This window comes from Hyperoodon ampullatus, assembly GCF_949752795.1.
Source record: "Hyperoodon ampullatus genome assembly, chromosome: 16".
Taxonomy (NCBI): domain Eukaryota; kingdom Metazoa; phylum Chordata; class Mammalia; order Artiodactyla; family Ziphiidae; genus Hyperoodon; species Hyperoodon ampullatus.
Window position 1 is genome coordinate 66,701,186 of NC_136929.1, and position 16,959 is coordinate 66,718,144.

At 40.4% G+C, this 16,959-nt stretch overlaps 1 protein-coding gene across 7 annotated transcripts in view; it reads left to right on the plus strand.

The window, feature by feature from the left end:
* The window catches only part of DCLK1 (doublecortin like kinase 1), a gene marked incomplete at both ends in the record, with an annotated part of 315,351 nt that overhangs the window by 274,299 nt on the left and 24,093 nt on the right, over positions 1 to 16,959 (plus strand). For 6 of the 7 annotated variants that reach the window (XM_079721778.1, XM_079721779.1, XM_079721781.1 and 3 more), the window contains 4 exons: positions 7,669 to 7,802; positions 9,972 to 10,049; positions 10,411 to 10,507; positions 12,773 to 12,853. In XM_079721778.1, coding sequence (XP_079577904.1) covers positions 7,669 to 7,802; positions 9,972 to 10,049; positions 10,411 to 10,507; positions 12,773 to 12,853 — 390 coding nt within the window. The remainder of the gene's footprint in view (positions 1 to 7,668; positions 7,803 to 9,971; positions 10,050 to 10,410; positions 10,508 to 12,772; positions 12,854 to 16,959) is intronic. The other variant, XM_079721780.1, reaches the window with a different exon arrangement.

A 16,959-nucleotide genomic window follows, 5' to 3' on the forward strand; every position in this document is an offset into this window, starting at 1 on the left:
TTTTTGCTTCTAAATTCTTTAATACTGTCTGGGAGAAAGCAGTTTCTCAGGGTTACTGCTTCTCTTGGTCAGAAATTTTCTTTCAGCAACTCTCTGTCGAGGTGTTCGTGCCTGTTCCTCGCTGCCCATCAAAATGGCATGTGCAGCTAATGACCCTCATTTTCATGAAATGGGTTGAATCTAGTAATAAATTATCTTGTTTTCCCCCAAGTGATGACCATAGGTTGTGCTCCAGCTCTTCTTAGTTTCCACTTCAAGCCAACACTGAGCTCACCAGATAATGGATTTCCTTCTGCCTTAATCCCAGGACACTTAATCCCCAAATAAACCCATTTTGTGATAGGATCACTAACTACACTGGTAGATAAGGCCAGTGCCACAGATGGAGCACTAGAGGTTGTAAACAGAAACACAGTTGAGTGGATTTGTAGTTAGTCCACTGCATGATGAACTTGAGCCACTAGAGTGTTGATGAATGGATCGGGGATCACCCTGAGGAGGGAGCTGTGGGTCTCACAGGAGTCTGTCACTAGCCCCGCCCTAATCAGCATTGCCTGAGCTCAGATGAAGATGTATTCTATATATCAAGTGACAGACTTGAGATCCAAAACTATCTTTGGCTCCATAAAGGCCCCAAATCAGTAAGATGAAATTTAACAAGAGATAAACATAAATCTCTATAGACTAAGTTGGTTTTGGTATAGTTGTTTTAAGGACCATTGCAGAAAAACAGTGATGGGAAAATTTGGCCCAGTTTAAAGGCTATTCACTGACCGTAAGTTCACTGTGAGTCTTAGTGTAACATGACTGCCACAAATACCAGCGTGCCCTTAGACTCCTTTCACTGAAAGAGTGTCGCCATCAAGAGAGTCCCCGCCCTGCTTATACCACATGACACCAGGTGGGAGGGACCCGAACACATCACGTCAGGGGCCTGGGTTCAGCCCAGAGAGGGGATGGTGAAAGTGGAACAGAGTGGCTCTCATCAAAGGCCGCCAGATGTAAGACGGGAGAACGTTTCTGTGCTGTGTGTGTGAGCACTAAACTCAAACTACAGAGAAGACATTAATGACAGATTTGAGGTTGACATAGGAAAAACTTTCTAACAATTACACCTGTTTGAAAAGTCAGTGGCTTTTATTACAGGTCACTTGTAGTCATTGAAACTGTCCAAACAGAAACGGAATGATCGTTTTTCATAGGTGTTTAGAAAAAAATTCCTTCTCTCTGAATTTGGTTAAAAGTTGAGGGAAAATAGAAGAAAAAGAACATTTTCCCCAAACATGATTTAATAGAATAATATGCCAGTTACTGTACTAAACATTCACTGAGGGCCCTTCTCCAAGGATCTGTGATTCCATCAGGGGAAGAAGACAGGAAGTAAAAGTGTAGTGTGTCCCCAGGATTGATCAGCATCTGTCTGCTCCTCTAGCCATTTCTTCTGTCATTTAGGACTTGAGTAGTATCATTCACTTCATTTTTTTTTAACGTCTTTATTGGAGTATAATTGCTTTACAATGGTGTGTTCATTCACTTCATTTTAAAATGACATGGCCTTACTGGACTAGCAAAGATGAATAATAATGATATACTGGGTTGGCAAATTTATGAGGATACCAATCATCTCATATGAATCAGTGCAAGATTAACTTGATGGAACCTTTCTGAAAGGAAGTTTGGTAATATGTAACTAAAGCCTTAAATAATGTGCACCCTGTGACCAAGTAATTCTACTTCTAAAAATGTAACCTAAAGAAAAAATATCAGATATGTATACATACATAGGGATGGTCATCTCAGTGTTTTTTGATATGGAAAGAAAAAATATATATATATAGAAACAGTTACGTCAGGGCACTGATTTTTTACATAATGACATGATATGCAGGCAGGCGGACATCCTGGTTAGAATCATGGACTTGGACATGCCCAAGCTTAAGTTCCGGCTCTGCCACTTAATAGCTTTGTAACATTTGTCAAGTTACGTAACATCTCTGATCCTCAATTTTTTTATCTGCAAAATAGCAGTAATATTACTTAATGGTATTGTTGTGAAGATCAAATGGGATATTGAGCATGAAGTCCTAAACAGGAGGCCAGGCAGGGGCTCAGTCAACAGCAGTGGTAGTAGTTTGGGGGATTATTATTATTATGGTGCATCCATACAATGGAGTATCCAGCAGCCACTGAAAATCATGATGTAAATATATGCTTATTCACTTGGGCAAACATTCAGGATATACTGTCCAGTGAAAAAAGAAAAACAGGAAAGAGAGAGAAAGAAAGCTCTTGGAAGTTTATACCCCAAAGGTTAATAATGGTTATTTTTAGGTGTCAGGATTATGGGTGAGTTTAATTCCTTTCTTTCTGTAATTATCTGTCTTTTCTAATTTTCCTACAATGACATATTGGATATTACTTGTGTGACAAAAATATAACAGTTTTTAAGAATTGCAGTGACATTGAGTTCCCACAATTTTAACAAAATCCTGGGATGTACAATTACTACAGAATCCAGAATGTGCGTGTTTTGTGCATCTCACTGCAGCTGCATAGAACTCCTTTCTAGATAGTTTCAAGACTGTTTTAAAGGAGGGATGAGAATCAGGTTTCCTGGAGTTTCTATTCACTTCTCCATCTTCCCACATGTCTCTAGGGTAACACTTTGAAAAGCTATTTTATTTTTTCTTCTAATGTTGTTGCCCCTCTTCTGACTTCTGTACAACTTTTATTATTTTTATTATTTCATTTAATTTTTTGTTTCATAAAGCTTTTACATGTGGGTATAAAATGAATTTGGTTCTTTTTTTTTTAATTTGGTTCTTTTAAGAGTTAATTATTTTTCCAGGAGGTTTAATTCAAAGTATGGAGACTATAAAGTGCATTTTGCAAAATAATTCCCTGCATAAATGTTGTTACACTTCACTTCTTAAAAATTAAAGGTTAAATTTAATCCACTGGTTTTAGGAGATATCATAAAGGCCAAATACCTTGGCTAGAAGAAAATCAATGTCTTTTTTTAAAAGATACCATATTTGTTGAAAAGTAAATTCACTTTTTTTCATGGCTTTGTCAATTTCATGCCAGTTTTGTTAAATTCTATTTGGTGAAATAATTTTTAGCACCTCCTGAGCTCCTCTGTGAAAACTATTTCAATGGTTACTAACAATTCATTAGCCAGCATTTCAACAGAGTTTTCCTTGAATTCATACTATCATTGAGAATTGTGTTTGTTCCAACACATCTGTTATATTAGTCAGCTCTTAGTTCTCTATTATGGGAATCTCAGAAACCATTTGACTGGGTTCACGTTATCTGTGAATTTTCACATTATTTTATGGCCACCGGCTGCATTTTATGACTATATTAAATCTTTTATTTTTTCAAATAACTTTTTCAGATGGTCTCAGTTTCTGATCCAAGGGAAATCAGGCATATGCCCAAACATCTACTGTTCAGCAAGTTACAGCCACTGCGAAACCCCAAATAAACGAAAAAGAAACAAAAATAAAACTCTTCTTTAAAAAAGAAAATTCCTGTGTGAAATACCAGTATGCCAAAAACCTACGTACCTGACCTTTCACTAGATCTATTCTTGGTAGGACATGCCTTCAGCTTTTAATTGGAACCTTTTTCATAATTGTTGCCATTTAACACATTTAGTCTGTCAAATCATGGGATGTCTTTATAGCCATATAATAAACCCTAGAGAACAACTTTTCTGACTGTAGCCATCTGCAGTGATCACAAGAGTAGCTTACAAAATACTGACAGTCTTTATGGTAATAGGATACATATGGCAGCCCACAATTATGTGTAGCTGCATTCAATTAGTGTTGTACAATTACACAGTTTTATTGCTTAGTTAAAACAGTGAAAGCACTACATACTGGGTAATTTGCACTAATCCCCGTCTCTTTAATAGCCCCTCGTTGTTTAAAACGTGTGGGGGGGCATCTACAGTATTTAAAGGGCGTGGGATGAACATAAAATTATATCTCATGTTGTGAATACTCTTTGACTGGCAATTAACGTACCCCACCTCACGTGTGGCGCATATGTTACAGAGGCTTTAAAATACGATCACAGCAAAAAAACTTCTTCTTACACCAGAACCCCACTTGCTGGGTCAGCCTGTCCAAGCTTATACTTGCAGCCTGTTAAGGTTCTTTCTGAAAGAAGGTCAGGATGAGGAGACAAGCTAAGGAAGTGGATTCAGAGAGTGGGAGAAGCCAAGGACTCTGTGTTTTGGATGCGAATGTGTTAGAAGCTTTTCCGACTCCTAACGTTTAATTAAAAACTTAGTTCAAAGTGAATTTATAGCTGCCATTTGGGAAAATACTTTCTGGCGATGGTTTTGTGAGGATGTGTGTGTGCGTGGACGCGCACGTTTGAAACACATGTATTCAGCAACCTGTGATTTTTAACAAAGTTTTAATTACATTTTTAAATGGCCTCCGTCCTGCCCCTCTGTAAATGGCTTGGTAAGAAATAAAAGTGAGCACTCTTCACGGGGCAGCAGGCGCCCTGGGGAGTCCAATTGTGAGGTGGGCCCATTGCAGCACTTAGGAAAGGCGCTATCCCAGGGGAGGAGAGGAAACACTACAATATATTCTTCTGTATCCTTCTCCCCAAGTGTTGACAGAGAAAAACCCAAAGCAACCTTGTTTCCTGCCCTGCCTGACGGTAAGTAAGTTAAACAGAATTCCAAATGAGAGGCCTGGGCATTTATTCACCTGCAAAAACATTTTGCTGAAGCATTTCAAATGTACTTGGGTCTAGAAATGTTTTCAATTATGTGGATTAGACCTTTGTGTCTTAGCTCTTACTGTCTCTCATAAGCATCACTTTAACCTCTTTGTATGTTCATGAAAATTCTACTCTATGGTTTTCAAAGCAAAAAAAAAAAAAAGGGATATGTAGAAGTGATTAAAGAGAGATGAAAAGAACATTAAAATGATAGATTCTACATATTTCATTTAAGTGATGCTGGTTTATTTTAAGAGAATTATTACTGTTAAATAATCTTCATTTTCTTTTACTTTAGGTAAGTTTTTAGTGCTTTTTTTCTTAGTTATTGAAACTTTGAACTTTATTGCTCAGCTATATTAAATATAACTGGCATATGGCTGTATGTAAGATGGAATTCCTATTAAAATGTAGATGCTTAAAAAGAAAGCCTTTGGTGCATGGGGGAGAACTACGTGGTCATATTCTGAACTAAAATGTGACTTATGACTGCATCTGCCAATATCTGCTTTTGTCCAACTTTGGAATAGAGTTGGGTGATTATGGATAGTATGTTTAGAAAAAAAGCCACAGAATCTCTGTATAAATGGAGCTGTGTAATTTGAAATCTGCACCACCTCACAAAACACACACCATGAACATTTGGACCTAACAGAACATCAAAGCAAGAGGTTATTCTGCATTTTAGAAAGGTTATTGGTAACAAAATGGAATTAGGGAAGTAAACAATTCTGCTCTGTCTGGGAAATAAACTAGATGATCTACTAGGTATTTCCAGCTCAGATTTCTTTTCATGAAAAACATTTGCTTGTCTTTTGAATGACCTGAATGGCTGACATGCTAAGACTACAATTTAGGGATTTCTTTTGCCTGAGAGCATTTAGACTGGGGAGGATATTGTGTTTTGTAGCTCTGAGGCCTCAAAGTCCACGACTCAAACTTGTTTATGCTGACCAGGGCTGGATGGCTGCTTCATTAAACTAGGGAGGACAGTGTCCATCGCAGAGCACAACTGGGCAAAGCCACATCTGTGGGGGACATACAGCTGTCCTTGCCCTAACAACCCAAGTGCAGGTGGTCCTGAAAGCCTCTGGATACCTGCCCGAGGGCAGCCCAGACTTGATCATGGTTGAGCCCTCAGGGAGAGGACTCCATGTTCTGAATGTGGAGAAAATGTAAACAAATATTTTCTGCCCAGAAATGACACAGGCTCTCCAGAGAGGAGGATCTGACTGCCTTTTTTCTGCCAAAACAGTTAGATCCAAATGATCATTGCTGATACTGCAGCTAGCTGGCCAAACATCTGCACTTGATGCTGCAGTGAACTGAAAAGTGAAATCTACTTTTTCCAAAGGAAGGCAGACATGGTGTGTGAACGGTAGCGGTGCTCCTAATGTGTGGAGATGTGCCTTGCTGTGCGTGAGGTCCAAACTGCTGTAGCAAGTAGAAATGATCATAGAGCGATAACAGGAGAAAATGCAGGCCTCGACGGGCTGGGTGAATTATTTTGATGTACGTGGAAAATTTCGCCATTTCCTTGAGGCATCTCCTGGCGACTGCCTTTTACTGTGGCTCTCTTTTCTGTATCTCTTGATTCCAGTGGAGGGCTCTGAATTAGAATTCTGAATGCCCTTTGATCTTTTCTTTGAAATAATAAACGTTGTTTGGAATACTTTTTAGAACAGATCCATTTGGTTTGATCGTGGGCTAGAATTAAAGCAGTTTAAATACTTGCCTATGGTCACATGCATCCTTTTTCTTGATTTGTTGGGTGAACGACTAGAGATTTTTACTGCCTTAATAAGGAAACCTGGACAGAATGCTGACTCTGCACCTGATAAATCTTCCCAAATTGCCACAGGTGAAATGAAATGTTAATATCCCTTTCAATTATTAACAAAAAAATGTAAATAGATCTTGTTGGAAAAGTGGGGCGCTGAAAATAAGGTATATTTTAATAGACGTGTGGATTTTTTGTTCAGTTTACTAAAGAATTGCATTTTTAAAGCTTCTGATATATTAAAATGCAGAGGTAATTATTTTCATAAATTGGAGATTTTACACTAGAAAGTTGCTGTATTTCATTGTATTCTGCAAATCAGTTTGACTTGTAGCAAGCATTGAACACAGATAAGCAAAAGGAAGAAAAACCTCCTATAATCTTCCTACCCAGAGGCAGACACACCAATATGATGTTCTTCCAGACATTTTCCTTTGTACATATTTTTTTCTTTGACATTTTATGCAAAAAACCAGTCTGAAGTCTGTCCGCACTTCCCAAACTTGATTCATTTCAATAAATGTAAACCCACATCACCATTGTAATGGTCACGTAGCCTCCCATTGTGTGAACATACCGTAATTTATTTAACCAATTTCCATTTGCGGGTTCTTCACCAAGTTTTCAATTCTGCAGTAATATAAACATGTTCTTGTATGTATATCCTTGCAGAATTGCCTAATTTTTTATTTTATAATAAATACAGGTAAAAAATTAAAATACCAAAACCTCAATTAAATAGTCAGGAGACCAGAAGCGGCGTTCACACTCCCTGTGATCATAGCAGAGCCCAACAGGAAGAAGAAAGACTCCTCTTTTTTCCTGGCAAGGACTCCACCCATGAAAAGCCATGGACTCCTTGTTTTCTGCAACCCTCCCAACTTCCTTTTCCTCTTTGTAAATGCATCTCCCTCCCTTGCCGTGTGGGGACTTGGACATGGCTTGCCATGGGTGCAGACCCCGAATTGCAATCCTGTGCCGATCTCGAATAAACCCGTCTCTGCTAGAGAAACATCTGGCAGTCTGTTTGTTTTAGATCAACATATATTAAATTTAAACCACAGTGTCCTTCATTTCTTGAGGAAAGAACTTTGGAGCTCTTGGTTTTAAGGCAATTTCACTTTTTACTTTTACTTTAGGTGTACGAACACCAAGACGGCAGCAAATCGCTGAAGCTGGGTGACTTTGGACTGGCCACCATTGTAGACGGCCCCCTGTACACCGTGTGTGGCACCCCGACATATGTGGCCCCTGAAATCATTGCAGAGACCGGGTAAACACTTCTTGTGTATTTACTGCAGTACTGTGCTTGTGAAATAGCTAGTTGGCTTCAAGGATAGAAGAAATAGGAGTGTTCTGTCCCATTTAGATAGAACGAGTTGTCAGATAGTTTTCACTTTTTTTTTTTTTTTTTGACTTGAAAGTGGGAGCCATTTTCTCTGTTTTCCCCATCAAGTTGCCAGTTACTACAATCTTGTTTAAGATTTCCTTTTGGCCTTTGTTAAAGGTAGAATGGCCATTATTAACCCCTTAGTAAAAAATGTTTGGACTAACAGAGAAACATACAGTGAGGGTAATTAACTAGCTATTGGAGAAGAAAGCAGCAGACATCGCTGTGTGCAGTGAGTACAGTCTACTGTGGTTACTTCTCGCAGCTGTCCTTATTCTCCACTTCCGGTCCCATTTTGGCCCTCTTGGCAGTCCATGGCTTATCTGTGGAGTGCAGATACCCTCAGGCATCTGAGGGCCACTGGGAATTGACTGGTTTCTGAGTGCAGCCGACACAGATGAATGAAAATCTGTAGAATGGGGGGAGATTGTGGGGTGGCCTAATGCTTACTAAGGACCTGCTACTATATGCCAGGCTCCTTTACTTAATTCTTACTCTTCCAATAGATGATATGATTCCCATTTTGCATCTGAATAAACTCAGTCTCTGATGATTGACTTATAAGCTCATGACTAGATAGTAGCTGAGTCAGCATTTGAACTCAGGTCTAGGCGAGTAAAAGGCTCTTTCAGTGAAGAGCCCCATTTCTTGCCAAGGATCATCAGCAGGGTTCTGAAGCACTGTCCTTAAACAGAAGGGTGGGCCAGCAAGGAGAGACAGCCTGACTATTTCTTCCTATTAGTGGCACCAACCCAAACCTAACAATCTAGGTAGTATCTTCCACTGTGACAGGTGGAGATAGTTTTTCTGCTTGTACTGTAGACCAGAAAGGCAGAAATACAGAACAGATGAGAGGAGAAATCCCCAGAGTGAGATGTGAGGTAATGAGCACTTTTTTTTTTTTTTTTTTTTTTTTTTTTTTTTTTTTGGTACGCGGGCCTCTCACCGCTGTGGCCTCTCCCGTTGTGGAGCACAGACTCCGGACGCGCAGGCTCAGCGGCCATGACTCAGGGGCCCAGCCGCTCCGCGGCATGTGGGATCTTCCCGGACCGGGGCACGAACCCGTGCCCCCTGCATCGGCAGGCGGACTCTCAACCACTGCGCCACCAGGGAAGCCCATGAGCACTTTTTTATTCATCAAATTTGAGTCAACTGCGAGCCCACAATCTATGGCCATGGCTGACCTCCCTCGAGGCAATGCCATTATCTCTGGTGGGTGCCCTGATGGCCTGCTGCGAAGGAGTGGTGTGGGGTTGAAGAAGGATTTGGTTCGGCTCTTGAAAACCTTGGCTGGAACTCAGCTGCGCCACTAACTGTGAGATTTTGAGCAAAATTATTTATCCTCTGAACCTCGGGTTTCTCTTCTTTAAAATAGACGGTAATATTTATCCTGTACAAATTACAGGGTTGTTGGGAAAACAAAATCAGATAATGTATGTCAGTGCTTTATAAATTGGGAAATGTCTTATGTGTAATTATTATTTCTAAAATTCAGGAGTGAAATAGTCTCAGGGGTCCATCTCTATCTGAAAATTGATATGACTATAATAAACATTTTTGCTGAAACCCTTCACTTAACTGATATTTAGATATGCAGGTAGGCATTTTTATTTTTAGTCATGTGCCTTAGATAGTCTTTTTTTTTTTTTTTTTTTTTTTTTTTTTTTGCGGTACGCAGGCCTCTCACTGCTGTGGCCTCTCCCGTTGCGGAGCACAGGCTCCGGACGCGCAGACTCAGCGGCCATGGCTCACGGGCCCAGCCGCTCCGCGGCATGTGGGATCTTCCCAGACCGGGGCACGAACCCGCGTCCCCTGCATCGGCAGGCGGACTCTCAACCACTGCACCACCAGGGAAGCCCAGTCTTTTTTTTATTATTATTCTTTTCTTGAATTCTGTTAAGCCAGTGGGTTGTAGTTTAGTGTTTGTTGTGGGTTTTTAAAATTTTGTTTGGTTTGGGTTTTGGTTTATGATAGAAGAATCATTTATTTTACCATGCCCCATAATTTGTCCTGGCCTGACTTTGCTAACTCTGACATCACTTACTTTTTCAGATATGGCCTCAAGGTGGACATCTGGGCAGCTGGTGTAATCACTTACATCCTGCTTTGTGGTTTCCCTCCATTCCGTGGGTATGGGCAGCGATCTTTTATTCAGCACCAACAAAGCATTTCTCCCTTCTCTGAATGATCCATTTGGCCTCCCCACACAAAGGAGCCTACAGCTGGAAAAGAACATAAGAACTTGTTATTTTTTCCATGTTGTGCACGCTAATTTACATGCCTTCCATAAATCTTCCTCATATAATTTAAAAACTCATTCTTTCTTAATTTGCCAAAACAGTTCCATACTGACATTTTGGATTGCTTAAAAACACACATTTTACACATTTGCGGGGAAGGGAAGGGCTTCAATGCATAAGAATGAAAAGATACACCCTGAGTTGGCATCTTCCTCCTGTTTATTCCTCGTTGTTGTCCTTCATCTAAACAGAAGCGGTGATGACCAGGAGGTGCTATTTGATCAGATTTTGACGGGGCAAGTGGACTTCCCTTCTCCATACTGGGATAACGTTTCTGATTCTGCAAAGGTAGGTTTCCAGTGCCTTCCTCTTCCTTATAGCCTGTGTCTCAATGGAATTATTGATTCTGAATCAAAGAAACAAATGATATCATAAATATGATTTCTGTATGCATTTTAGTCATAATTACTCACTTTCCCAAGAGCTCACAGTCAAAAAGTCGTCTGTCAGTAGCCATCCCAACTCATCAACTGCTTCTGTTCCCCTGGCTCATCCCTTCCTGTGCTCACTCCAGCTGTATTGCTGTAGCCTCTAGTTATGCCCTGCCCACACCTGACTTGAGCCCACCTCAGACTTCTGTATAGCTTATTGCTTCACCTCTTCTCGGGTCTTGACTTAATGTCATCTTCTCAGTGAAGCTGTTCCAGACCCTGTTTCCAGTTGCAGCTCTTAACCCCTACCTGGCTGACCTTATCGTCCTTTGCTTTATTTTTCTCTGTAACACTTACACTCTATGTCCATCTGGTATACCATCTAACTACCTCTCTGTAGCTGTCTACTTATCTAGATAGATACAGATAGGTGGATATATTGTATTTATATAGTTTATTTTCTAACTCTCCTCACTAGGGTGTAATTTCTATCAAGACAAGGATTTTTGTCTCTTGTATTCATTGCTGTATCATCAGTGCCTAAATAGTGACCAGCAACTAACTGATGCTCAATGTATATTGCATGAATGAATGAATGAATGAATGAGTGAATTAAACAGTTAATCAATTAAAGTGGAGAAAGCACAACATGGGTTAAGATGATCAAGAAAGACATCATGGGGAAGCTATGATGTAACTTGAACCTTGAAAGACAGCCAGGATTTAGAGGCAGAGGGGAACAAAGCGTATGTTTTTTGTCCCATTAAACTAAAAGATCAATCTCTAAGAAAACTGTAAAAATCTCACACAGAGACATTAGTAGACCCTGAAATAAAAAATGAAAACTTTTAAGTTGATCCCTTAAAATTATGTCTCCAAGCATTGACTTAAATTTTTGGAAAACTGATGTTGAGAACTAATTATCTTTTGATTATTCAATAACATGCCTTTCCTTTTGCTGTGTCCTGAGTATGAGTTTAATTTAAAATCTGACTCCTTAGGCCTGGCACTTTCCATGGAAAATGATGCATACTGGGCCAAAATCTCTCATTTTCTTCAACTGTCCAGGAATCTACCTCTAGCCATAGGAAAATGTGGGGAATTGAGAGAAGTGTCAAAGAAAAGCCACAAAAGTAAAAGGAGATGGGATGATATAGCCACAGAGGTGGGGCTGGAGGTGTTTTCACCTGTGAGCAGTTCAGGAACCTGTCCCAAGTCTCAGTGCTGTCACTTCATAACTCAAGGGCTCGAAGTCACTGACAGGACTATCTCCTGCACTCCCATGGCGCCTGCAAAGAGCATCACACATAGTAGTTGCTTTAATTGAGTCCTGGCCCAAGTTAGAAAGTGAAGGTAGAATCTCTACATCATTGGAAATAAATCATCCCTGTCACGGAGTGGTACTCAGAGCCTATGCATATGAGGGACCAGGTAACACTCACCTAACCATTTTGTTACACGGGAACTTCTAATCCAGAGTAGACAGATGTCTGACAGACTCATCGTTAAAGCCAAAGCCGTGCTTTTCTGGTGCAAATAAATTTGAGCTCATGGGGGAGATTCATTAATTTCAGAACCATTTAATCATTTGCTTCATAATGGTTCTATTTTACTTTTATTGATTGATCTGGAAATTTCTGAAGCATTTTTAACAGATTTCCTCTGTATTCTTTGGCTACTAAAGAATAGTTTCTATTTTACCAACTAGCTGTTGGCAATTCCGTATGTTTTTCCTCATTCCTTTCTTTCAAACCAAAATATGCCCTCTTGCAGTTAGAAGGAAAAAAATCCTTTTTTTTTTTAAATCCATTTTTCCTTTCAGCTGCCAAAGTGAAATTTTAAAGTGTTTTTAAAATGTGATTTCTATATTAAATAATTTGGAATCTGTCTTTAAAGTACAAAATACTTTATTTCCTTTCTACTAAAAATATTTTTATGAAATTGATTTTAATATTAATTTATATTTTTTTCTCTCAACTACAAGCTATATATTTATAATTCCAAAAATTCACCTTTCCTTTAAAAGGTGTTAGGTAGCTATAGGTAAGTTGAGTTGATACATTCAAGGTTTAAAGCTTTTACAGATGTTTTCCAAACGAAAAGAGAACCTCTGCTCTTGAAAATGCCCGGATTTTTACCTTCAATGTTAGACACAAATGGCACTGAATGTTTCCTTTCACAGGAGCTCATTACCATGATGCTGTTGGTGGATGTAGATCAGCGATTTTCAGCCGTGCAGGTCCTCGAACATCCCTGGGTTAATGTAAGTAACTTCCTCCCTTCCCTGTATTTACTCCAAACATTCCTTTCTCAAATTGCAGCTTTCCTAATGATGTTGCCTCCTTTTTAAAGTGTTGTGTTTGTCTGTTCCTCCCTCTCAAACATGCCAGAATAGTTACAGGATCTCAGCCTTGTTCCACAAGGGCCTCTGATGTATCTGTGCTGACATGTGTTCTCACGGTCCCTTGCACAGAGCATTTCATTTGATTCAGATGGGACTGCCTTCTACCGGGGAACTGCATCCTATGGTCCAGATTAGGGCTGCATCCATCAATAATACAGAGCAGATTTTCTGAGTCAGTGCTGCTTTTGCATCATTTCTACCAAATATACCAGTGACCCAGGGGTCCCCGCCTCAGCGTTGGAGTTTCTCCAGTGCAGCACTTCTCAGACTTGCCTGTGCTCACAAGTCACTAGGGTTGGGGTCCGGGGAGGCATATTAAAATGCAGATTGTAATGTAGTAGATGTGAGGCTCTGAATTTCTGAAAGCTCCCAGATGCTGCTGCTGCTATCTGAGTACAAGGTCTGACAAAATTTCTTTAGCTATGAAAGGATTCTCCAGAGCAGAGTCATTATTTTTTGACTCTCTCTGTCTATAACTGATTGAAAAGATTTGTTTTGAATAACAATAATAATAAATACTTAGAGTGCTTAGCTTATAGTGTCTGCCCAGGACCATTTAAGTACCTCACATACATTAACTGATAACCCAGGGGCTGTTGGAACCCTGCTGACATGTGTGGAAGTTCCATACCTGGGTCTAATGGTTCTTGCTACCAGAATAGGAGACAGACATAGATTTGGATATAGGTACAGACATGGGACGGGTATAAAATCGTTAGCTCATTGATATGAATTTTGCCAGCTGCTTCGAGGGATCTGGCTGTAAGATGAAGGCAACAAAATGTTCCACTTCTCTGAATTATCACTTCGGTGATTAGTCAAGTGTATTTTCCCAAGATAACTGATGACTGAGGATGAAGTGTGATTAAAAGCACAGTGTTGAGACAGACTGCATCTGAGTGACAAGAGCTTGGAGTCTTGTTCATGTCCTGCCACTTGATGCCCATGGACCTAGGTTCCAGCACCTTATACGCCTGAACCTGGTTCCTCCCACCCCACTGGGAGGTTTTATGTATGTGTATGTGTATGTATGTGTATATATATATATATATGACAGGAGAATATACAGGAATGCGAGCGTGTATAGGTATACAGATAAGGTTTGTTAAATATTTTTACCCAGCAGAGCTTCCCAACTGGTGTACAGATGTGTGAAGATATTAATCCCTCAGCCCTTGGGATAGTCAGGCAGGGCTGCCAGAGTCCAGGAGCTGTCACCTCCAGCCTTACAACCTTTGCATTTACCCTACGGTGCTGAACAAAAGTTATCCTTTTCTATGGAGTTGGAAAGGTTAGGAAGCATCCCATGTAAGCCTAATACTAAGCCTACAAGAGAGGCAGGGTGGGTATTATTGTACCCATTTTACAAATGGAAAGACCGAGGCTGTGATGGACGACTCTTCCAAAGTAGCTGTGCTTATGGTTGAGCCAGAATTTGCAGGCAGGTATCCTCACTTCAAGCCCATTTCCTTTAAAGTCCTGTGCACCACACTGCATCACCCTCTCTCTGTTATACATGAAAGCACTGTGAATAGTGCAGAAGAGTGCACTATATGTACACCAGCATCATTATAATGATTGTTCATACAAGGTCGCAGTCTTTCCAAAGTAACTTACCTGGGTCGTGGTGCCTCTCCCTTAAGACGTGCAGGGTGGAAGAGGCACAGGCCAGCTGCAGGCTCTCCTAGTGGCAGCAGCTGGTTTGGACTGATCTGCATGCTGATTAAAAGTCCATGGTCCACAAACTGTCAAATTGCATGTTAGTGCTGGAAACACTGAGAGTGTGACCACACAGAATACAGTGGAAAATCTGAATTTGAAACACGGCCTTTGAAGGCTCACAAAGAGCAGGGGAGGAGAGAGATTACAAATAGCCATTTTAGAGTTTGAAATACATTTTCATCAGAGGACACCCCCTGTCGGGCCTGCTGTCCAGGAGCTCTGTCTGATACAACAGACAGTCACATGGCAGTGAGAGAAGAGCCACCCCAGCTGGCCTGTGTGGGGAGGGTGCCCTGGAAGGCTTCCCAGAGGAGGAGATGCCAGAGCTTCTTCCTGGAGGAGGCTGGGAAGAGATGTCCCGCAGAGCCGGCTCAGGCAGGATATGGATATTTGCTATAAGATAACTTTGTGAATGTGAGCACATTTGTCTATACATGTGAGGGGCCTGGGGTGTTATTGGAAACAAAATAATACCTTACCCTGATTCCAGACCAAATGACCCTATATCAATATATTCCAACTCAGTTGGGTAGAGAAACAAAATTAAGACGACTTCTGGCTGTTGCCTTTGAAAAATTAGGTTGTTCGTTTTCCTAGGGCAGTGTATACATGGCTCAGCGGTAACTTTCTTCCTTCTCCACCTGCTTTGTGCACATGGTCCCACTTTGCTGACAGTTAGGTTCCACAGCTCCCTCTGGACCTTGGACTTCTGCTGTCATTTTAGTTTTCCCTCTCAGATTCCCTAAAAACATTTTCTAAAAGCAAGGATAACATTTAAGGCATTGTCTAGGAGATTTAAAAATTTTAAATACCCTTTAATATAATTCTAACAGACCTTAGATTCTAAGGGGAAAAAAGATAGCAATTTTAGCAAAAAACTTAACATATAATGTGATTGCTTAACTTTTGAAATTACACAGTAAATAACTAAGTTAGAAATTTGATTATTTTCTTTATCTCAAAATAACAAATGAAAAAAATATGTATATAAGCATTCACAACCAGCATTTAGTGTTTGTTGAGGTCTCCGAGTGCAATAAATGAACAACCCAGCAATCAAAATAAATAAATTAGGAATGTAAAAGGAAGCCCATTTAACAAGACATGTTGCATTTGGCAATCAACTTGTATCTGATCACTGCAGAGGGTGCTACCTAAGGGGGGAAAAGTCATAATAAGTGTATGAGCCCTAAGGAAGTCGTCAGAAAGCTCTTCCCACGTTCCCATTTGTCCTAATTTTCTCTATCGCATGAACGATGCCCTTTTCACCTGGCGCACTTGGAGTTGGAAAGGCAGTCTCGTGAAACAGAGAGCAGAGTACAAGGGCAACAGAATAGAAAAATCTAGTCAGCAAAAGTCACTTGCTTTAACCTTACTCCAGGTGCTTCCTCTAGGCCCCCATTTATTTTTTATACACTCTGAGTGCTCTTTGGTGTCCTGGACCTCTGCTCTGTTATCGGAAGCGCCATGAGTGAGGCCTCTCAGTGGATGGTTCTAACCAGCCAGAAGGACAAAGGCAGCATCCGCGTGCAGCCAGGTGTCTGGGAGAGGGATGTAGACCCCCGGAAAGAGCGCCAGCTTACCTTGGGTAACCTTGGGACAGTCATTTCACGCCTTTGAACCTCTTTTTCTGTCTGTGAAATGAGAGATAATAGAATCAACTTCTCAGGTTATGAGGATGGAGAGAGGATTTTATATCTGAAAGTCCTGAGCAGACAGTCTTAAGTGCTCATACGCTGTAGGTACTTGGTGAGTATTTGGTGAATTTGAGTCTGAGGAAGGCCGAAACTCCATCATCTGTGGCTACGAGCTGATGAAATGGAAACTGTGATCAACGCTGGCGTGTGAGAAACTTGATTAAGGTGGAAACCCCTCATCCAAAAAAATGATCCTGTTTTTGTGCTCTGAACTCCACGTATCTGATAATGTGATTATCAGCTTGTTGCGTTCTCCAGTGTCACAGCCATCTCTTAAGGTAGCTGCAAAGTACCAGCAGGAATTGCCCTAGCTTATTACTCATATAGTGGAGAACCACATGATTTGGGCACATATCATATGAGAGTGGAATAGGCAGTAATAATACATCTGGATCATTCCAGGGATTAGGGAGAAGGTTGAGTCACTTTCTCCCCAAATGATATTTTGTTGGTAGAAAATGCAGGTTAGTGATTAAGTTCATAAGCTTAAATGACAGTTCCAAAGTTTTTTTTTTTTGATGTGTAATTAGGATTAAATTATCAGCA